Here is a 24,240-nt window from a genome sequence, read left to right as displayed (position 1 = left end):
AACCCAAACTAGGAATAACAAGGTTGTTATCCATAGTGGAGTCACTAATTCTGTTACGGGAATAAGTACCCTAGGGTTTTGGGTTGGAACCCCAACAGAGCAAGAGCAATCTACAGTAAGAAACACACATAAAACTCAGGCAACATGCTTATATAAACAAACTATGCGATAATGATCATACCTGGATGTCCTTCGTTTGGGTAGTTCCAGCAAGGTTCAAACCCTCTGCAACTCCTGATGATCTTCAAATCTGCAAATCAACCAATTCAAACATACATAGCAACATATAAATAAAGCATTTTAATGAAATCAACTTTATATCATATAAGAAAATGGTTAGTTATACATCAAAATAACATTCATACATGAATTACGACAACATCTGATGCATAAACAAAGTCAATCTCAGGAACAAGACATCGTTTCTTTTTATTGTAGAAAGTTATAACAAACACGGAAAGTGTTCACCTAAGTCTACTTCTTCCGGCTCCAAGCGGAACCGTCCTCTAGATCCATCTAGTCCCAGTCTTCAACAGCCTCCATCCATAACCAATACCATGATATCTCACGGAAGTGGGAGAATATCAACATTGAAGGAAACAAGGGTTTCCTAGAACTTGGGGAAGTGCTTGAAGCATAGGGATACTTCAAACTCAGTCTGGGATAATCTTAGTATAGTAATCCTATCTCTTCTTCCTTCCTTTAGGTCTTCCCATAGAAGTCTTTTTATACTTCTCCCAATTAGTTTTTTAGTTGGGAAACAGTTGGGCTACGGGCACTAGGAGCTAAACAACAGGTAAAACCCGTGAACTCCGCCCATAATTAAGGAAATTTAAATTTTTTAAGTGTTTTAACACATATACGCAGGTTGGGTATTGACTAACCCGCGTGTACATGCGTTTATCTCAGGCAAAGTAGCGTACAAGGAATAAAACCTTGTTTTTTAAATATTTGGACAAAGTCTGGAAGGAGGGGTTGCCCTAAGCCATAAACCAAGCATCACAAATACCAAGGGTGATATTTGGAACTATAACACTAGTGTCATGCCAAAAACTCTAAATTACTTGGATTAGCATAAGTAGTTTTATGTTATCTAGTAATATCATTCATAGACATAAAATACAATAGTGGTTGATTAAATAAATCCAAGAATGCATAATGGGGCAGAGTATTATTTTCCATGGACAATTATTATTAATAATATATCACATTCATGCCTGATTTTAGTATAAATAAATTAAATGATAAGTCCTATAGGTAGGCATATGAATTCAATAGAAGTGGTTAGATTGTCATTCATTACTTGCTATATAGTGATGCTCAAAAGCTATATAACTTTATATCCCAACAAATCAAATGAGTAACAAGTAATATTATGATAAGGACTAAACATGAATATGCAATTTTGTTTTTTAAATTACTGTATTTCTTATATGAATTACAAATTTTATTGTGGTAACTTTGTCACTTGAATGGGGGATGTTACAAATGGTATAATCGCCTAGGTTGCAAAACTGTGGCCTTTTAATATGACTACACTGTTGCTGACCAATGAATGAATGTTTGTATATAGTAAAGAGAGAGAGTGAGTAGTTAAGGAGATGCAAAGAATAAGGAGAATGGATAAACCAAAGGATGGAGAAGAAGAACTTTACATACAATTAGGATGAAAAAAAGAAATTTTCTACTAGAGAAATGCTGGATATGATGTGAAAACTATAGAATAAATTGATTAAATTTAGGTGTAGGACATGAACAATTGTTGAAAGACGGTGCAAAATAGGAAAAATTAATAAAAAACTTAACTAATAAGTAAAATCCCAAAACAATGAAAACAATAAGGGATGAAGAAAATTGAGGGAAATGTCCAAACATAAGACTATAAAGAAAGTAGTAGAAAGAAAAGAGTAAGTTGTTGATGCAAAGGAGCATATCTCCTCCAAACTGTAGGAGAAGAAAGGAAAGAAGATGAGAGTAGAACTTCATGGAGAATTTTTAAAAACTAGACCTCCAACTTTTGATGGGGAAACAGAGGAAGTAACTAAAGCTTAGTTTCTAAATATTAATATATACTTCCATGTATATGATTATTCCATGGACTCAAAGGCTAAGATGGACAAATACCAGTTACAAGGAAAGGCTTCCTTATAGTGGGAGGAAATGAGGACTATCCATAATTTAAAAGGCAAGGAGGTTGATTGGGAAGAATTTCATAAATTATTTAAACTGGAGTACATAACTGAGCATTATTTTGATGACAGAGTAATGGAATTTCATGAATTAAAATTGGGGCAGATGTTGATGGATGAATTGGTAATAAAGTTAACCCATTTATTGCATTATGTTCCATATATTGAAGAGGAAAATAAAAAGGTGCAACATTTTCTAAATTGTCTTCCACTTTCATTTAAGAAAAGGATTGAGCATGATAATTCTAAGACTATGGATGAAGAAATAAGAAAATCCCGAGTTTATAATCATCAAGCCAGACAAGGGAGTGAAGGCCAAAATTCCTAGTCAGGAAAGAAAAATGACAAGATGCATCAAGGAATAAAGAGTGGAAAATATGGTCTGTCTAAATAGTTTGGAAGGAGAAACAAAATAAGAAACTGGAACAAAAATAGTCCTCAAACATCCAAGGCATATAATCAGTCCCAAGTTGGGACTAAGCAAGAAGTTAATAAAGGAGGAAATGGCAAGGTAAGAGAACCGATGAGGTGTTATGGTTGCACAAAACCCCATTTATTGAGGAATTGTCTTTACACTAACAAAACTGTGCAAAATTTACAACATTTACAAGAAGATTCTACAATCAATGGCAAAGCCAAGAGTATCCCACACATTAATGAAACATTGGAAGGATGTCAAGAAAAGCATGAGTAAACAATGATGGAACTTGAATGTACCATTCTTAACCAAGACATTTAACAATGAATAGTACAAAATGGCTAATTAATTACTTAAAAACTTACTAAAATTTGCATATAAACGACCATTTTTCAGTCGGTGACCAATAATAGCTAATTTACAATATCTTATAACGCAACCAACTTTTAGTCATTTTTAGCTTAGTCACTAATTGGTTGTCTCAATTTTATTGTCTAGTAGTATATTTAGTCATAAATTTAGTCATTGATTTAATCATTAATTTCCATAATTAAGGAGTAAATATAAAACACAATATATTACTATATAATCACTGAAAACCAATTAATGACCAAAGAAATATGACCAAAATGTTGATCATGTTATAAGATACTGTAAATTAGCTACTAATAGTCATATATATGCAATTTTTAGTCATCGTTTGAAACCAATCAATGACCAAAGAAATATGACTAAATTTCAGTCATGTTATAAGATACTGTAAATTAACTACTAATAGTCATATATATGCAAAATTTAGTTGTCATTTGTAATCACAAATTTATCATTTGCAGTAGTCATTTATCTTATTTTGGTAGTTTCACATTCATTATATAAATGACTGATTTAGTAGTTTATATTCATTTCATTCACTTTCATTAATAATCATTATAAACAATTAATTTAGTGGTTGTATATTCATTTTATTTGTGTTCATTATTAATTAATATAAACTACTAATTTAGTAGTTTTATATTTATTTTATTTGTATTCATTTTTAATCAACATAAATGCATTGGTATGATTTTGCGACTATATTAAAAAATACCTTACAATATTCATGCTCATCTAATATGAAAACACGCGAATCATGCAACTTCATAAGTTGATAACAACACAAAAAAATATCAAATACAATCGTAAATAAATATTTGAACCACAAATTTTATTATATGAAATGCCAAGTATTACAATATGAGTTTCCAACTAAATATTGATTGGGCTACAATTTACACATGAAATATTGTTTAATCACTTCAAACATTCCCACTGTGTTGCCAATGCATTGCACATGTCTTTCCACCTTTCAAATAATTCAATAGTTTGCCTCTAAAAACTATGTAACTAATAGCATCCACCAATCGAGAGTCATGCTAAAGACTAGAAGCTCCATTCTTTGGATAGTCCAGGGCTAGAAGATGAATCCAAGGTCTTCGATCTGCAACCAATAGATATTCATTTAAATACTAATAATGTGATATGATGTGTTTTTTTAATTAAAATATATATGAAAATTCTTATCACTATTTGCAATATAATGGGACTACAAAAATTCCTTTACAGCACATGGAAAAGTTTACAAAAACACTAAATACAATGGCCCGACTTAAACACTTCTTCTAATGATTCTCCACAACAAAAATTAGAAAACATTGAGATCCGCAAATTCATGCTTGAGGTAGGACTTCATACACTTCATAATAACTTTTATAAAAATATTGATATTTTAGTGAAACTGTTGACACCTAATCCTCAAGATTGGGTGAATATAATGTAAATAGATAAATAAGTAATATGAATAGTCATCGGGAGATGAAGTGAACAGTCTCTCCCTCATATATATAATGAAGACCTACTTGATGGAATAATACACACGAATCATTTTTGCCTTGAAGAGTTACTGCCTAGCCTGACATGGTATCAGAGCCAGCTCCTTTTTTAGCTTTTATGCCCTTTGTAACTCCCTATTCTGCTCCTTTGCTCTCCATTTAAAAGCGCTGCTCCATTCAAAAGCATTGTCCATATAATACGCTGCCCATATAAATGTTGGTGTCAGTTGCCTAACATTTTCTCTCAAGCCTACCTGCACCATTGACTGCTACTGTTACACTGCTCGATACACACCTTGAATGCTGCTGCCATTCTCCAAAACAAACCTAAACCCTATCAGACAGCGCAGCGAAAATGCGGTGATATCCTCGGCCTTTGTGCAGTGAGCGATTCTGAAGAATGCTGGTACGATGAGCCATTGTTTTGGAGCCATTGTTTGAATAACGCTGCTTTGAACTATTGTTTTTTTTCCATGTAAAACAATTCAAGTTCTCGCCTGAGCGTTTACAGCGACGGGAGTGTGTCTGTATGGCACGAGGTGCCGCTTTATTCATTACCTGAATCTTAAACGAACACGAATTCAATTTGTCGACAAGCGTGGACGACTCTGTGGCGTGGGTAAACTGTTTCTTGCTGTCCAGAAACGCTTTAACACCTGTGTTCTCGAGCGAATTGTAGAGGTGATCTACGAAGTTTTCCTGACCTCCCCTCGAAAACTGAGAAACAAATCATATCATACTTCCTCATTTTGGAGGACACAGTCCTTTCGAAAGGATTATATCTCGTGAAAGACAGGATGACAATCTGATCGTAGCATGTCAATTGTCTGAATTCTAGTCAGCTTGAAGCTTTATAATTGACAATAGCGTCAGATATTTTTAAAGGGACGTAGCTGTTATACAAGTAAATCGAATTAGTACTGCTTTGTTGCTTTGTTTCATTGCCGTATGAATGGCTTAGTGTGGTTTAAATATAATATTACTTTATTTCAATGGTGGGAGAGTCCGACACTAGCTGCGTGTTTGCCGATAGATCCCATATCTCGTGAATTACAGAAGTGAAAACCCCTGAAATATCTTCTGTACCAAAAGCCAAAACCGACTCTGATCAGTATACTTTCGCTAATATATCATGCTGTTGGTTAACACTATTGTAGAAGAAGAAATGATGGGTTTCGGCAGTTAATCACAATAGGAGAGATTCTATACATTTATGTTGGCTCTTAAGCATGGAATTCCGTGTAAGACTTTCTTGAATGCTATCTTGCACAGGAGCAATTTCGGAGAAGTTAAGGTTATGCTAAAGATTTCCAATTGACTTTTGTAGACTGACTCATTTGTGGAATTACTTATACAAGTCTCAGTAGTTTTCTGTATATTCCTTTGACAACATAGACAATAATTGCGAAGATGCCATGAAGATGAAAATAATTTGTTCACATATATCTTTGATATTTTTGTGAATTTGCACTGAGATAGCTTTGAAGATAAATTATTCTGCATACCTTTGTCTCCATATATCATATATCAGAATCATTTTTGGCTAGCAGAAGTATTTTTACAACACTCAGATTTTTCAATGCATTCAATCATATCTTCTTCTGAAGAGGCTGTGTGCCTCGCTGATAAAGAAAAGAATCTTGCCCAAGATTCTTCTAGGGGAAGATATTTCAGAGGCAGGAGGGGCAGACATTCTCAAGGAGAAAAGGCAGATTTGCACGGCATTCGCTGCAAAAGAAATGGATCACATGATGCCTCTACATGCAAGCTACCATGGGACAAAATTGAGCAGCAAAGGAACCAACAGAAAGGTAAAACTGATGATACAGACAAAGGTAAAGCACCTGAATCCGCTCACTATGTTGTGGCACAATGTAACATTGGAGTAAATGAAGATTTATTTCATGCTTCACTTGCTTCTTGGAAAAACGATTGGTTGCTTGATTTAGGAGCAACCTGCCACATGACTCATAGAAAATATTTTTTTGAATAATTTATTGACAATGTTGATGGAGTAGTATACTTTGCAGACCAATCAAAAATCAAGCCATCAGGGCTTGGCACAATCAGGCTTAAATTGCCTGGTCTTCCAGACTTTCTTCTGCACCATGTTATATATCTCCCACAGCTGAAGAGAAACTCGCTGTCCTTGGTTCACATCCACCAGCAAGGTCACTCCATTCATATGTTTGATGGCAAGCTTGAGGTGAGAAAAGCATCTGACCACTCACTTGTCATGAGGGGAATAGAAGAAGAAAGGCTTCTCAAGCTGCAAGGAACCTCTGCTCGTGCACAACATTTCTCATACAATTGTCATCATGAAGAAGGTACTCTTCCATCAAGTTTATTATGGCATGCTAGATTTGGACATTTGAACTATGACAGCCTCCGCTTGTTGAAGAAAAATGGTGTTGCTGGTTTGCCTACAATTCCTAGGAAACTTAAACAATGTGATGCTTGCATTCTAGGAAAGCATAGCAAACAATCTTTTCATGATTCACATTCAAGAGCACATAGAAAACTTGAACTCATTCATTCAGATTTATGTGGTCCAATGCCTGTTCCTTCTGCAAATGGAAATAAATATATGATGACATTTATTGATGACTACACCAGAATGTGTTGGGTTTATTTATTGAAGAACAAATCTGATGCTTTTCAAACATTCAAGAATTTTCGTAAATGGATTGAAAATGATGCACAATCTCATATTGGGTCTATTCGCACTGATAATGGAAAAGAATACACATCAAATGAATTTGAAAATTATCTTCGCCAACATGGGATCAAACATCAAACAACTGTACTTTATAATCCCCAACAGAATGGTGTAGCTGAAAGAATGAATAGGACAATCTTAAATATGGTACGATCCATGCTCTTCTTCAAAAATGTAAAGATAATGTTTTGGGTTGATGCTGTTCTATGTGCTGCATATATAAAGAATAGATGTCCATCTAATGTTATTAGAAACAAGACTCCATATGAAATGTGGTATGGACATGTTCCTTCGGTAAAGCATCTCAGGGTCTTTGGTTCCACCTGTTATGCTTTGATACCAAAGGTACATAGAAACAAACTTGGTGCTAGAAGTCGTAAGTGTATCTTCCTAGGGTATTCAAACACCTCCAAAGCATACCATCTCTATGATGAAGTAAATAAGAAGTTTGTTGTATCTAGAGATGTAATTTTTCTTGAATCATCCAAAACTGACAATGTTGTTGAGCGGCAACTTGATCGCTTGGATAGATTCGCAAAAGCAAAATCATTTCAAGAATTTGATAATCATATTCCACATCTTGAAGGGGGGATTCCTATACTAGATCAACATGTGGAATATTCTTCTGAAGAACACTCTTCCCCGCATGAAACTCCAACAACGGATGATGCTTTAAGTGATGTAATTGATAGAATTGGGAGACTCAATCTTGATTCAGTCCCAACTAAATCAACGGAGCAGCCTAGACCATTTGAGAAAGGTCCCCCAAAGTGGCTGACAAAAACACTTGAAAGTGTTCATGCTGATGAAGTTAGAAAGACAGGAACTAGAAATTCAAACCTGCAAAATGGAGGTGATGTAGATGACTCTAATTCACCTGTTGATATGGATGTTTCTTATGATTGTGAATTGAACTTGTCTACAGATCTTGAACCAACTTCCTTCAAAGAAGCTACTTCTCATGATGAATGGAAAGAAGCGATGCAAAAGGAGTATGATGCCCTCATAAAGAACGACACTTGGAAGCTGGTTGATCCTCCATTAGGAACCAAACCAATTGGCTGCAAGTGGGTCTACAAGAACAAGTATAAAGCTGATGGCTCACTTGACAAGCACAAAGCTAGGCTTGTGGCAAAAGGTTTTGCACAGAAGGAAGGGGTTGATTATGAGGAGACTTTTTCCCCCACAGCAAAATGGGCTACCATCCGGATACTCTTTGCCCTAGCAACTCAGAACGGTTAGAAAGTCCATCAAATGGATGTAAAAACTGCTTTCTTGAATGGATATCTAAAAGAGAATGTTTTTATGTCCCAACCTGAAAGATTTGCTGTGAAAGGACATGAACATAAAGTATGCAAACTAGTGAAGTCCTTTTATGGCCTCAAACAAGCATTGCGAGCCTAGTATGAAAAACTAACTGAGCATCTTCTGAAACTCAATTTCAAATATTATGATCTTGATGATGCAACTTTACTTGTCAAGAAAGTTGGCAAAACAGTTGTATATCTTGTGGTATACGTAGATGATCTTTTGATGACAGGGAACAATGAAAGCTACATTGCATCCATAAAGAAGGAATTGGGGAAAAGTTTTGAAATGACTGATTTGGGCTATGTTCATTACTATCTTGGCATTGAAGTAACCCAACATCTGAAGTCCATATTTCTTTCTCAAAAGAAATACATTAGAGATCTGTTGAATAGGTTTGGCATGACAGAGTGCAATCCTCTTAGTACTCCAATGGAACAAAACTTAAAGCTCACATCTATTGAAGGAAAAGAATTTGAGGATGCAACAAAGTATAGACAGCTTGTAGGAAGTCTCAACTACCTAACTACTACCAGACTAGACATTTCGTTTGCTATTGGAATCCTCTCCAGGTTTATGCAAAAGCCTTGTGAGGGACATTGGTTTGCTGCAAAAAGAGTTCTAAGGTACTTGAAGGGAACTCAAGACTTTGGAATCAAGTATACACAGGTGGACAACTTCAGCTTGATTGGATACTATGATTCAGACTTTAATGGAGACAAAGAAACTGGGGCATCTACTTTAGGATATGCTATGAGTCTTGGATCAGGAGCTGTCTCCTGGAGATCACGCAAACAATCAGTTCCAACAGATTCCACAACAGAAGCAGAATACGTGGCAACAACTGAAGCAACAAAAGAAATTGTGTGGCTCAGGAAAATTCTTGAAGATTTGCAGGTAAAACAAGTACAATCAACTCCACTCATGATTGACAATACCTCTGCAATAAAGTTGGCCAAGAACCCAAAGTTCCATGATCGAATGAAGCACATCAATACTAAATATCATCTGATTCGACATCATGTTGAGGCCAAAACAATCCATCTCCGTCATTGTTCCACTAATGAGAAAATTGCAGACATCTTCACCAAAGCGCTTGGAAGAGAAAAGCTTGAACGATTCAAAATGATGCTTGGACTCACCAACATCCCTTCAGATTAAAGGGGGGAATGTTGACACCTAATCCTCAGGATTGGGTGAATATAATGTAAATAGATAAATAAGTAATATGAACAGTCATCGGGAGATGAAGTGAACAATCTCTCCCTCATGTATATAATGAAGACCTACCTAATGGAATAATACACACAAATCATTTTTGCCTTGAGGAGTTACTACCTGGCCTGACAGAAACATTCAATCAAAGTATTTAAAAAAGATAAATAATTTCCTCTTTAACATGAGGAAAATAAAAGAAAATAAAAAGAAATAAATGAGAGAAATTACCACCAAAAATGTCAAACGCTGCACCATAAAAGTATTGTGTAAAATTCTTGCCATGTGAAATAAAAAGGTCAAATGTCCACTGCATGGTCACATTTGAAGCAATAATTAGACACAAATAACTAAACCAAAGATTTTGAAATGCACATACACACCTAATATAAGCATGCATCTTACAACTTGTAGCTAGAAACTCAGTTTACTTTTACAAGCTATGGAGTACGATTTCCTTATGCACAACAAATGCATATTATCTTTACCTGAGTGTTGACATAGTTGAATACATATATATATATATATATATATATATATATATATATATATATATATATATACTCCATTGTTATTTATGTGTTTAGCTTATTTTACAGATCCTTCATAATTTTGTGTCTTAGAGATTGTCCATTCTATGTTTTTACAGGGTACAACATAAAATCAGGATTAACAAAATGATGTTTCAACCAAAAACAACAACGAAACCATACAATATTCAAATGCTACATGTAAAATCGAAAGATGTATTTCATATATTATTCAATATTCAAAAGTTACAATACATACATGACAAATGAGAGAGGGAGGTTAAATAAATTTAGTATATTACACTCACTAAAGTGCTCATTAATAACTTAATGCATCATCATTAAGTTAACATGACTTAAATAAGCAAGTATTAGATGACAAATTGTGTTAGGCATTTGTTGGGTTTTGTATGGTACTAACCAGAATATCTCGTAATTTGTTCACATTGTTTTGACATTATATTGGATTTCAACTTAACATTTCTGCAAATTTGGTTGAAATAATAAAATGTGAAGTAACCTTGTTAATAAATAATTATTTACTTGCATAACAGGTTGGAAATGGAGCACAATTTTGTTGTCTAAGCCCATGCAACTTTTCACCTCAAACCCATTCTGTGTACACCTAACATCTGGCTAACCAGAATATCTCGTAATTTGTTCACATTGTTTTGACATTATATTGGATTTCAGCTTAACATTTCTGCAAATTTGGTTGAAGTGATAAAATGTGAAGTAAGGTTGGAAATGGAGCACAATTTTGTTGTCTAAGCCCATGCAACTTTTCACCTCAAACCCATTCTGTGTACACCTAACATCTGAAAATGCATGAGAATACCTTTTGCGGACACCTCCATTATGCCCACAGAAGTCCTAATAATGCATTACATAGAGCAATTTAGATTCTGTCCATTTGATTGCTTCCTGACAAAACTTTTGTTAGTATTGAGACATAAAAATTCCTTTGTCCAAAGATATATTCTATATTTCATCAATTAAGAAATATTCAAAGAAATAAGTATACTAGAAGGCTTAAAACCTGAATTTCTAAGGATAAATAAACTGATACTTCTAGCATGAAACCTTAACCAAAGAAAGCCTCAAGTATGGATAGATTTCAGTTGTTCAGGCTAGCAATTGCATCATCATCAGATGTGGAGAACTGGGGCATCAGCCTGATGGTAGATACTGAAGGCAATTAAATTGAACATCACTATATGACAAGTAGCAAATGTTGCATTCCCCTCAACTGCCATATCCTAAAGTCAAAATCTTTATGATTTCCTATCAAATACAGTTAGATATGGTTTATGGAGCAGCAGATGCAAATCCAATGTGCAGTTCAATGTTATATTTCAATGTGTTTTCTGTCACCAAATTCTCCCATTTCTCTCATCACGTCCTATGCAAAAGCATTTTTTTGTTGATCCTTTTGGGCAAGCATAAAGTTTGCAACTCTGTAGCTTCAAGATCTCACACCATGTGAGTTATGCGAACCTGCATAAGATTAGTGTGAGGAACACGTAGTGTTGCAATTCCTGCTCTACAATTTTTCCTCAAAAAAGCATAGAAGTAATTAATAACCAATTTCTTGATAAACCAAGAATCCTTTCTAGCTCTAATATCTGCATGACCCAAGGGATATACATCTCCTAATTCTTTGGCTTTATGCATGGATGAAAGCTCATACTCAAGACTTTGATCATCCATAGGCACAACACTTGTGGGAAACCTTGATGAGGTACTAGCTTCTGGTAGTGACTCTGGAGGAGCAAAGAAATTCCTTGAACCCCTATAATTTCCCATTAGGGGTGCTTCCAGGGAATCAAGGCTGCAGCTTATTTCTCCTAGTAGTTTAGGATCCTTTGTTTCATTCTCTGATTCTGAAGTATATTGATCATCACTCTCCAATGAGAAATATTCAGCCTCCCTATGGAGAAAATTTTCAAGACTTTCAATAAGTGGTTGTTAGAAGGCTTGATGATTCTCCTTTCGGACATCTTTGTAACCACACCTTGCAATACAATGAAACATGTGGTAGTTTCTTGGATAGACTCATCTAAATAGAAAGCCCGCACCTTGTGTCACAACAGTAACTGGAACATACTTGATACATACAAATATTATGGTGGAATGAATAACTGGGAGACTTGTTGCAAAATTCCCGAATATTACTGGAACTCCATGAACGATTTCATTATAGACCAACCAAATTACAAAAACTCTTACTGTGCCAAGATTTGAACCCAGCTCTAGCATCAAATCCATTGAGATTTTCATCATGACTTCACTTTGATACTTTAGGACACTTCCATAGTTCTAGATGTACATTACAAAAGGAGGGAGGAGGCTAAAACCAATGGGAGCCAACTACCATCACTCACTTTCATCAATACAACGACAAAATAAGTTAGAAATATGGTTAGAAAGAAAACCAGGAAACAAAGTTCCAAGAATAGGTTGGTTTTCCATATCAGAAGCATGAAAATAGTCACTAACACTTTGGTCACCATCATTACTCCCACCTCATAAATTCCTGCAACGTGTCTCTATATCACCACGTTTGTGCTAAAGAGTGATATACATTTCAAGGTTCTACTAGCTGTTTTCCATGAAATTTACTTATTGGATGGGATATTACTCTGTAATGGTGTTAAATTGTGTATGCTCGTAAATGCTGACAATTGTTAGAACTTAGTACTAATAAATAAAATTCATGTCTTTGTATAAGACTTACCATATGCATTTCCTACCTCGTTTGTGCCCTTAAAGGTGGCAGCTACAATGATGCAAATAATCATCAGGAACCAATTTATGATTGGAATGTAGACCTAGCCCATAAACCGCTTTGAGGTGTGTATGACTTTAAGCCTAGGGATAACTTGACTTGCGATCAGAGTAGCAGTAGTGGCTAGCACAAGAATTGGCCAAAACGCACCAGCTGAATGATTTGGATATGAGAAAAATATATCTACTCATCAGTCTAAAGGCAATATGAAGTTGAACTATATAGACGAGCACAACCACAATTGGTATTATGAATAACTGCTAATAATACAGGAACCTGTGATGCATTTCAAGTATAAGAATGATTGTTCCATTTGAAAACATGTTTATAATCCATGAAAAACATGCTACAAAGTCAATGCATGTTGTTAATACAGAAACTGATTGAACCTTGCCTGGAATTGAAGCGTATAATTCTCGTTCTGCCATGCTTGATTTGTTATAAGAAATGCATCTTGGCCCATATATGTGAGTAACAGGGATGGGAACACCAAAAATGTAAGGCTATCTGCAACCAACATTTATTCATAAGATTATACTAGCACTGAAAGGCAAAAAAGCACAAACTATGGGGAAGAGTCAGGGTAAAAAACCAAATCCATATAAAGTTGTACTACTACAGTTCCCTGAACTTGAAAGAAAAGTATGCCTGCTTGAAAGAAACCTTTACAGAAAAGTACGGCTGCTAAAAAAGAAACCCTTATAGTAGCCTGAAGTTGTCATGCTCTACAATGAGCTTCTTTAAGATCTAAGCTTGCCTGGACAGATTTCACTGAGAAGTGACCCAAGTCAGCAAACATTGCTTCAGCTCTTGTGAATTAGAATATTAGTGAAAATTTTATTGGCGATTCCAGACTTTAGTTATTTAATGCAGAGACAGAACACAGACAAGAATAGTAGGTTTCAGTTTCAATCACCTATTATGCACAACAAACAGTCTCCCAGAGAAAACCATGCTCAATTTGGAAAATTCGAAAAGAAGGTATACATATAAACTGGATTGAATGCCTTGAAAACACTATTGTCATATGAAATAATGTTGTAAAGACCAACCAACTCAAGGGAAAGAAACCATATGAATAGAACTAGGCCATAAACAAGTCCCACTTTGCTAGTGCCAAACCTCTGTATGCTGAACAAGATGAGAGAGGGAGGTTAAATAACTTCAGTATATTCCACTCACTAAAGTGCTTATTAATAACTTAATGAACCATCATTAAGTTAACATGACTTAAATAAGCAAGTATTAGATGACAAATTGTGTTAGGCATTTGTTGGGTTTTGTATGGTACTAACCAGAATATCTCGTAATTTGTTCACATTGTTTTGACATTATATTGGATTTCAGCTTAACATTTTTGCAAATTTGGTTGAAGTAATAAAATGTGAAGTAACCCTGTTAATAAATAATTATTTACTTGCATAAAAGGTTGGAAATGGAGCACAATTTTGTTGTCTAAGCCCATGCAACTTTTCACCTCAAACCCATTCTGTGTACACCTAACATCTGGCTAACCAGAATATCTTGTAATTTGTTCACATTGTTTTGACATTATATTGGATTTCAGCTTAACATTTCTGCAAATTTGGTTGAAGTGATAAAATGTGAAGTAAGGTTGGAAATGGAGCACAATTTTTTTTTTTAATCCTATGCAACTTTTCACCTCAAACCCATTCTGTGTAAACCTAATATCTGAAAATGCATGAGAATACCTTTTGCAGACACCTCCATTATGCACACATAAGTCCTAATAATGCATTACATAGAGCAATTTAGATTTTGTCCATTTGATTGCTTCTGGACAAAACTTTTGTTAGTATTGAGACATAAAAATTCCTTTGTCCAAAGATATATTCTATATTTCATCAATTAAGAAATATTCAAAGAAATAAGTATACTAGAAAGCTTAAAACCTGAATTTCTAAACATAAATAAACTGATTTCACTTTTGCTTTCGACTTCTAGCATGAAACCTTAACCAAAGAAAGCCTCAAGTATGGATAGATTTCAGTTGTTCAGGCTAGCAATTGCATCATCATCAGATGTGGAGAACTGGGGCATCAGCCTGATGGTAGATACTAAAGGCAATTAAATTGAACATCACTATATGACAAGTAGCAAATGTTGCATTCCCCTCAACTGCCATATCCTAAAGTCAAAATCTGTATGATTTCCTATCAAATACAGTTAGATATGGTTTATGGAGCAGCAGATGGAAATCCAATGTGCAGTTCAATGTTATATTTCAATGTGTTTTCTGTCACCATATTCTCCCATTTCTCTCATCACGTCCTATCCATAAGCATTCTTTTGTTGATCCTTTTAGGCAATCTTAAAGTATGCAACTCTGTAGCTTCAAGATCTCACACCATGTGAGTTATGCAAACCTTCATAAGATTAGTGTGAGGAACATGTAGTGTTGCAATGCCTGCTCTGCAATTTTTCCTCAAAAAAGCATAGAAGTAATTAATAACCAATTTCTTGATAAACCAAGAATCCTTTCTAGCTCTAATATCTCCATGACACAAGAGATATACAACTCCTAATTCTTTGGCTTTATGCATGGATGAAAGCTCATACTCAAGACTTTGATCATCCATAGGCACAACACTTGTGGGCAACCCTGATGAGGTACTAGCTTCTGGTAGTGACTCTGGAGGAGCAAAGAAATTCCTTGAACCCCTGTAATTTCCCATTAGGGGTGCCTCCAGGGAATCAGGGCTGCAGCTTATTTCTCCTAGTAGTTTAGGATCCTTTGTTTCATTCTCTCATTCTGAAGTATACCGATCATCACTCTCCAATGAGAAATCTTCAGCCTCCCTACGAGGAAATTTTTCAAGACTTTCAATAACTAGTTGTTAGAAGGATTGATGATTCTCGTTTTGGACATATTTATAACCATACCTTGCAATACAATGAAACATGTGGTAGTTTCTTGGACAAACTCGTCTGAAATTTGAATAGAAAGCACTCACCTTGTGTCACAATAGGAACTGGAACATACTTGATACATACAAATATTATGGTGGAATGAATAGCTGGGAGACTTGTTACAAAATTCCCAAATATTGTTGGAACTCCATGAACGAGTTCATTATAGACCAACCCAATTCGAGAAACTCTTACTGTGCCAAGATTTGAACCGAGCTCTAGCATCAAATCCATTGAGATTTTCATCCTGACTTCACTTTGATACTTTAGGACACTTCCATAGTTCCATATGTACATTACAAAAAGGAGGGAGGAGGCTAAAACCAATGGGAGCCAACTACCATCACTCACTTTCATCAATACAACTACAAAATAAGTTAGTTCAATGGTTAGAAAGAAAACTAGGAAACAAAGTGCCAAGAATAGGTTGGTTTGCCATATCATAAGCATGACAATAGTCACTAACACTGTGGTCACCATCATTACTCCCACCTCAGAAATTCCTGCAACATGTCTCTATGTCAGCACATTTGTACTAAAGAGTGATATTCATTTCAAGGTTCTACTAGCTGTTTTCCATGAAATTTACTTATTGGATGAGATATTACTCTGTAATGGTGTTATAAATTGTGTATGCTAGTAAATGCTGACTATTGTTAGAACTAAATTTAATAAACACATCATTTCTTACTATGGAGGTTTATGCTAAATTATTACCAGGATCTTCCTTTAAACAATAAGTTTGTTTACTTAGCAATTCAAGTGCTTAATGTATGCATTTTCAATGTTACATTAACATGTATCAGTTTTTTTTTCAAGAACTTTTTGTGGTCATTGAAATTTTCTCTTCTTGTTATTTATTTATTTTGTAAATTACATTATTTTTCATGATGACTACCCCCTATGGAACATGCTTTATAGGATAAAATTAATTAATTAATAATAATAATATTATTAAAAATAATAATAATTTTACCTGAGACTAATATCATTAATATTAATTGGAAATTAACATTTCTTATATTACTAAAGGTTATTACAATTATATTACTATTAATGACAATATTTTAATAATTTGATTAAAATAATAATAATAATTAATAATAATAATAATAATAGAATATAAAAATAAAATATAAATTACCCTAACCCATTATTAATAATAATATTCAAAATTTTAATTTAAAATTAATATAGTAATATTAGCTTAAGGTTAATATAATACAATAATATTACTGTAAATAAATAAATAATTAATTAAATAATAAAAAATATATAAAAATATATATATATATATATATATATATATATATTATAACCTTTAAAGGAATTTTTAATTGTTGCATGTTTATATAGCCGTTGAAGGACCCACATACTCTATTTAACGGATCGCTCGGATTTGTTCCTCAACTTGTCCTGACGATGAACCACACTAGTTGGTTCGAAACGCGTCGACAAATGATTCTCTATGTGATTTTGCTGAAATCTCTAACATTCAAGTATGGATCACAGAAGTCTAAACTCTTTAAAGATTTATTATATTTTACACTATTTTAAGAAAGATTTTTATTATATCTTTATACGATTTTAAGAAAGATTTTTACTGTATCTTTACAATATTTAAAAAAAATGAATAATTTGTAGTAACTAAATTATTCAAGATTATTTTTATTTAATAAAAAATAATATCATGTCAAAATTGTTCACTATAAACACCATAGCCTCCTATTCATCTATTTTCAATTTCTATTGTATTATCAATCAATTAAAATTGATAACATAGGATTTGAGATGGATATGAAAAGACTCCATCATCCATAATTAAGGAATAGTTTTGTTTTGTATAAAAACTTCTTGTTAAAGTGCTTTATAGTTTTCAACTCTACTATCAAATTTGAGTTTTCAAAAGTGATGTAAGAACATCAAACAAAAAATATAACGACACACTTGCGAATGAACATAGTGATATGATGGACTCATTTTATGGAGATGAAGATAAGTCGATTATAGAAATAAGGGTAAAGAAACATAGCTCAAGTTATTGCAAAATCCCCATTTTCACGTTTTATTTAGTTTGTAACTAATGACATTTAGGTTGCTTTCATATTCACATTGATACTATATCACCATGCCATGATGACCTAGACAATTGCATGGGAAAAGGGGGATGTGTATGTGTGGGTAGGGATAATTATTTGCATGTAAATAGAGGAAAAAGGAGATCCAACTACGAGTTAAGAAAATATTTGTGTAAAACTAGCCTCAAGGCATTGGTTTGATACCCTAGAATCACATAGGAGCTTCTTTGGAAATGTTGAATTGTGGGACAATAAAAATATAACCTTATTAGGTGTATGAGAAGGAATTGGAAATATGAACTACTTGAGGGACTATGTACTAGTGAAGAGAGCTCACTCTTGTGCTACGCAGAGCATATGAAGGGGGTACTTAGAATTTGTGGGGATCTTGAGAGACAAACAAGGAATTTTCTCTACAAAATTATCTCTTGAAGGGTTTCAATTGCCCGTAATTACAGAGAATCAATGAGATATCACCCTTATGCTATAATGGCTTGGCCAATTGGTGGAAAATTATAGAAAGACAAGGTGCAGTTGTGCCTATAGTTGGGTGAAAAATCACTCACCCTCGGTTAGTCGGTTAGACAATCATCAAATTTAGATAAGTGTTCCATTTTTTTTTTATAGACATCTTTTAATTCAAGTCAATGATAAGAAGGAATTGCAACCTAAATTTGAAATGATGCCTAATTATGGGAAATCTTTCTATCTTTTGCATATAGCAAATTGGTTTAATTTTCCTATGTATGCATTTCATGGGGATTTAAGCACCAAGATAATGATATGTTATGTTGTCATGAGAATGGTTAATTTCATACTTTATTGCATAGCCTACAGTCATATATATGGTTCAACAATTATTATATGAAAAATTTGTATGAAGTCAAGTTCAATTGATAAAATGCATGCATGATTAAATTAAGAAGTTTCATTATGGGATTCTTTCCAAAGGAATTGTAGAAACAAATGAATTTTTTGTTTGATGCATTTAGGAAATAAGATGAGTTTCCTAAGCATAATTTTCAAAGAATTAATATTTTAGATAATGTTGTAATACATTCTTCGGTTATTGTTGTCTTTCCTAAAATTTGAAATTTATGGCTTCAACCAGTGTGATAGTTAAAATATTAATGGTATTCAGTCTTAGCTACTGAAATACTTTGATTTTTAGTTATTTTCATTCTAAATTAGACAATAATGACATGCAAAGAGTTGAAAATTAAAGGTAATCATATCTTCACTAGAGATCTATTAAGTAGAATGAAGGCTAGAATATGGCTTGTATACAAGTGGATTGGTGGCTTAAGGCTAGGCATCAATTTAAGAGAATCTCTATCTTGAAATAGAGATCCCACCTCAAGTGTTTAATCAATTAATAGAATTCTAGCTAGACCCTAAAATGGTTAATTGTGAAGAGGGAGTTCCTTGAATAATTTACCTTAACTCAATTACATTGGCTTTTGTGGCATAAAAGACAAAAGGGAGTTATAAGGTCATTTTGAGACTCCTGAAATCTTGAGTAACATAACTTAATGCGACTTTACTAATATAAGAAAAGTAAATTTTAGGGTCTTAGGACCCTTGGCCTCTAGGCCTAGCTATGAAAAATATACAAGCCTGGACCCTACAAATCTAAACTTTAAAGGAACCCTTTAATAACCTTAAATAATATCTTAGTAATTTTCTCCCATTCCTAAACAAGTATAATTCTATGTATTAAGAACTATTATGGGATAATTTACTTATCAATTAGCAATCAAAATCCACATTGAATGGTTGATACTTTAGTGAAAAGCTAAGGGATATATAATATCTTACTTTCTCCTAAGAATAACATGCATTTTCAAAAGTAAATAACACAAGGAAGAAATCACATAGGTGATTTTATATGTTTTTAGAATGTGTCCAATGGGTTGTGCTTCACCATGGGATGGCTCCACTTATTCACTGCCAACATACACAATCCTCCAACAAGAAATATCTATCTCATTCTTTCAAAAAAAAAAATACGAGCTTGCATGATTAAAGCCTTAATATGATAATATCAAGCTAACTTAGATCCAAAAAATCTTATCAAATATGCAAAAGACATGCCTAAACACAAAGATATGCATTGTGTGTGGTGGGAGGAGAAGACCTAAAGTCCTCCTCCCTTGTCCCATGTCCACCTTCATTGAACAAGGATGATCTAAAACTATATCAAAAAAATATAACATTGTTAGTGGCTAATAATCCTCATTTAGGGTCAAATCACACTAATGTTGATTCCTAACATTAGAAAATGGTCTCCCTTTAAAAACCAAGGATTCTTATTATAAATCACCAACACAAGGATCCTTCTAGATCAACCTCCCTCCCTTAGCATTATCTCTCATACTTATAGACTCTTGAGGAGTTATCAATAGTTTGAATGACATGAAAAAACTAAATATAGGACTCATGCATGCCCTTCCTGTGAGCCTTTTGGATTTCATAAACTATAATATCTTGGTTGTATTCATGGTTTCCAAAGATTTGAGGGATGGATGTATATTTTGCATTTAGGGTAAAAGTGTGATCAATCACCCTTACTCCAAAGAAAATCCCATATGAAATATATATTTTACTAATTAAGTGTTTTTTGAATGAGATATTAATGATATGGGAGTATATTTTGGTTGTCGATATCTATCTTGGCATATGGTCTGAAATATAGGTCTATTATTTCCCCATAATATGTGAGGTTAGTAGATATTTTTATAACGGAAATATATTACAATACTGAAATCACATAGTATTCATTCATCTTCACATTGTGGCATAATTATTTTCTATGTGAATAAATTTTGTTGATGTTGAACATAGAAAGAAATTATTGGATTACCGTCCATTAATGAATGTCATTAACTAACACGAGACATCTCACCATTAATGTCAATGAGAGTCAAGATGCCCAAGTACATCTTAATAGGTACGAATAGGTGAGTTGTAGTCAAGTCATTTCGAAGATCCGAGAAATAGGGGACATCGATGTATTCCAATTGGTTATTAGCAAGAGAACTTGTCATTAATGTATGCAAGCCTCAAGTTACTAAAAATAACTTTAGTCTCAACCCCAAACAATGTGCTGAAGTCGATGGGTCAAGACTGGTTAGGAGGGAGACCTTAACTAATCCCCTATAATCTAAGATGAGCACAAAGTAATGATGTACAATGATGTGTGGTTTGACGGTAAGTCACATGGGCGAAGCCCGGGGAGACCGAAGTTCAAATCTCATTGAGTACAATGACCTGCTGTGGTGGCGGCTAGAGGGGCGGATTCCCCTTTCTCATGAGTCTGCTCTTGCTAAAATCATAGGAACTTAGTATACCCGACTTGTAGGTGGTTGGTTATGCTCTTGGTGTTATAGTGGCAGCTATGAGGTTTGATCCTGGGTCTCCCATAGATTAGGCCTGACAGTTACCGATTCACCACGTGGTTAAAAAAAAAAAGAAAAAGAAAAAAATGATGTAGAGGACCATAGATAAAAGATTTGCATCTATGAAGCAGGTTTTATTTTGTAAAATGAAAAGGACAATGAGGTAACTCAACATTGTAAGTGAGTTGAATAAATTATTGATGGGTTAGGGATGAAATGCAAGTGATGCAGGAAAGTATAAAACTTGCTAAATGGAAAATGGTTTTGAAGTCATAATATGATAGTGGTAGGATGATGGAATTTGGGACTTCACCATGGAAGGATTGTAAGATTATAGGGAGGAAAATGAATGAGTAGGAATGAGATGAGGGATGTGATTTGACATGGTCTTGACTTCTTCATGTTCTTTTTGAAAAGGGAATTGGATTTTAGAAACCACTTGTCCATAGATTAATATTCTTTGATCATCTTGGAACCTAAAAAAGATTAGAACTAATCTGCAATAAAACATAAGATTCTTGGAGGAGAGAGGTGATTAGTCTTTCTTTATACGATATATATGCAGCAAATTCATAAATAATGCTAATAATACAAATTCAAGGAAGATGAATAAAAATGAAATGAACTTTTACCTGTCGAGAAGCGGTTCACCTTGAACTACCCATCAATATTTTTGTTGATAATTTCTTTGTTTGATATCTCACTTGGGTGATTTGAAAACTAGGTTAGAGAAAATTCATATTACAAACATTTTTTAATGATATTATGATGTTTTTGAAGTCCAATTGTTGCAAAATCCATAAAAAATGACCATTTTCTTCTTGTCTCAAATGTTTATGAAAATAAATTCATGATGTAGTGATCATCGAGATCTTTCCAACGACACTTGAATCACCTCAAATGGACATCGTATAAGAAATCTATGCTAGGCTTATGAAGTTCTTAGGAAGCAATAAACAAATGTGCAAGGGTGCCACGTAGAAGCACTAGGGATTGCCACGCGGAAGCACTAGAGAGTACCACATGGAAATAATGTACTGCTGCTAAATCATCATTTGCGCTGAGACTGCATCCTATTACCATAGGGGTACATACTGGTTTCGAATCTTCCATGCCATATTTCTTCATGATCTGCTTGAGGTACTTGGTTTGTGATAGAAAGATACCGTCTTTATTTTGTTGGACTTGTAAACCAAGAAAATATGTCAGCTCACCAAGCAGGGACATTTCAAATTCTTTCTGCATCACCAAGGCAAAGTTTTGACTCATGGCTTCTTCATTGCTACCAAATATGATATCATCAACATACACAACAAGTATTAACAATTTATCATTATCAATTTTCATATATAGATTGCTATCTGTTGATCCTTTTGAAAAACCTTGTTGATGGAGGTATTTGTCCAGACGATAATATCAAGCCCTTGGAGCCCGTTTAAGAGCATAGAGTGCCTTCTTAAGTCTGCATACAAGTTTTGGATCATTCCAAGGATGAATCCATCTGGTTGCTCAATATACACTTCTTCTTCTAAGTCTCCATTTAAAAAGGCAGATTTCACATCCATTTGATATACTTTGAACTTCTAAAAGCTAGAAAGAGCAAGGAACATTCTTATGGCTTCAAGTCTAGCAACCGGTGCAAAAGTTTCTTCAAAGTCTATACCTTCTTGTTGAGCATACCCTTTACAAACAAGTCTAGCCTTGTTTCTAATAACATCTCCATTTCCGTCAAGCTTGTTTTTGAATATCCATTTGGTCCCTATGACATTCTTATCATTAGGTCTAGGAACCAATTCCCAAGTGTTATTCTTTTCAATCTGCTCAAGTTCTTCATTCATGGCCTTGACCCAACATTCATCTTTGCATGCTTCACTTACATTTCGTGGTTCAGCGGAGGAGAGCAATGCTAGATAGCTTGAATCTTCTGTTATAGTTCTTCTTGTTTGAACACCTGCCTCTTTCTGCCCCAAGATTTGAGTCTCTGGATGGTTCTTCTGAACATACCTAGATGGAGTCTTTTCTTCTATTCTTATCTGTTCTGGTGCCTCATAAGTTTCTTCTTCAGCATTAGTCTGGTCTGATGTTGAAGGATAGTCCTCTTCGTCTTCAAAATCTTTGGTTTTTATCTGTTTTGAATTGTTGCCTTCTTCATAAACCACCACATCAATACTTTCAACAATTTTTTCAAGTCTTTAATTGTAACACTTATATCCTTTACTGCGAGAAGAGTAACCAAGGAGAATGCCTTCATCTGCTCTAGGTTCAAACTTGCCAAGATTTTCATCAATCCTTTTGATGTAACATTTGCTTCCAAAAACCTTGAATTATTTTACCGTAGGAGTCTTACCATCCCAAAGTTCATGAGGAGTTTGAGTGCTGTTTACCCGAATGTTTGTTTTGTTGAGAATAGTAATGGCAGCAAATGCAGCTTCACCCCAGAAGGTTGCAGGAGTTCCAGATTCATCAAGCATAGCATGAGCCATTTGTTGAACCATTCTGTTCATCCTTTCCACTACTCCATTTTTCTAAGGGGTCCTTGCTGTAGAGAATTCCCTTCTTATTCCATGTTCTTCACAAAAGTCGAAAAATTCATCCGAGGTAAATTCCCCTCCTCGATCAGACCTGAGGCATTTGATTCTGCGATCTGATTCATTTTCAACCAAGGCTTTGAAAGCTTTGAATTTTTCGAAAGCTTCGTCTTTATGCTTCAGAAGTCCTATCCAACACATCCTGGAAAAGTCGTCAATGAATAATATAAAGTATTCTTCTCCTCGAGGTGAATTTTTCCTCGATGGACC

At 34.3% G+C, this 24,240-nt stretch overlaps 1 protein-coding gene and 1 long non-coding RNA gene across 3 annotated transcripts in view; both read right to left on the bottom strand.

Moving 5' to 3' along the window:
• Positions 1-257, bottom strand: part of LOC149261146 (uncharacterized) — a 37,881-nt gene extending 37,624 nt beyond the window's left edge. The window contains exon 1 of the long non-coding RNA XR_016248390.1: positions 182-257. This is a non-coding gene — a long non-coding RNA (uncharacterized LOC149261146). The remainder of the gene's footprint in view (positions 1-181) is intronic.
• A 3,616-nt stretch (positions 258-3,873) lies between these two features.
• The window catches only part of LOC149261145 (formate dehydrogenase, chloroplastic/mitochondrial-like), a 43,621-nt gene continuing 23,254 nt past the window's right edge, over positions 3,874-24,240 (bottom strand). Inside the window, exons 5-6 of one of the 2 annotated variants that reach the window (XM_089421683.1) lie at positions 9,949-10,027; positions 3,874-4,084 (exon numbers count right to left, since the gene is read on the bottom strand). In XM_089421683.1, the coding sequence (XP_089277809.1) occupies positions 4,020-4,084; positions 9,949-10,027 (144 nt within the window). In that variant the 3' untranslated portion in view covers positions 3,874-4,019. The remainder of the gene's footprint in view (positions 4,085-9,948; positions 10,028-24,240) is intronic. The other variant, XM_089421689.1, reaches the window with a different exon arrangement.

The sequence above is a fragment of the Pinus tabuliformis genome, chromosome 6 (assembly GCF_031772625.1).
Source record: "Pinus tabuliformis cultivar Carrire ecotype Pingquan chromosome 6, CPIR1, whole genome shotgun sequence".
NCBI lineage: Eukaryota > Viridiplantae > Streptophyta > Pinopsida > Pinales > Pinaceae > Pinus > Pinus tabuliformis.
This window is presented reverse-complemented; position numbering and strand designations above follow the sequence as displayed.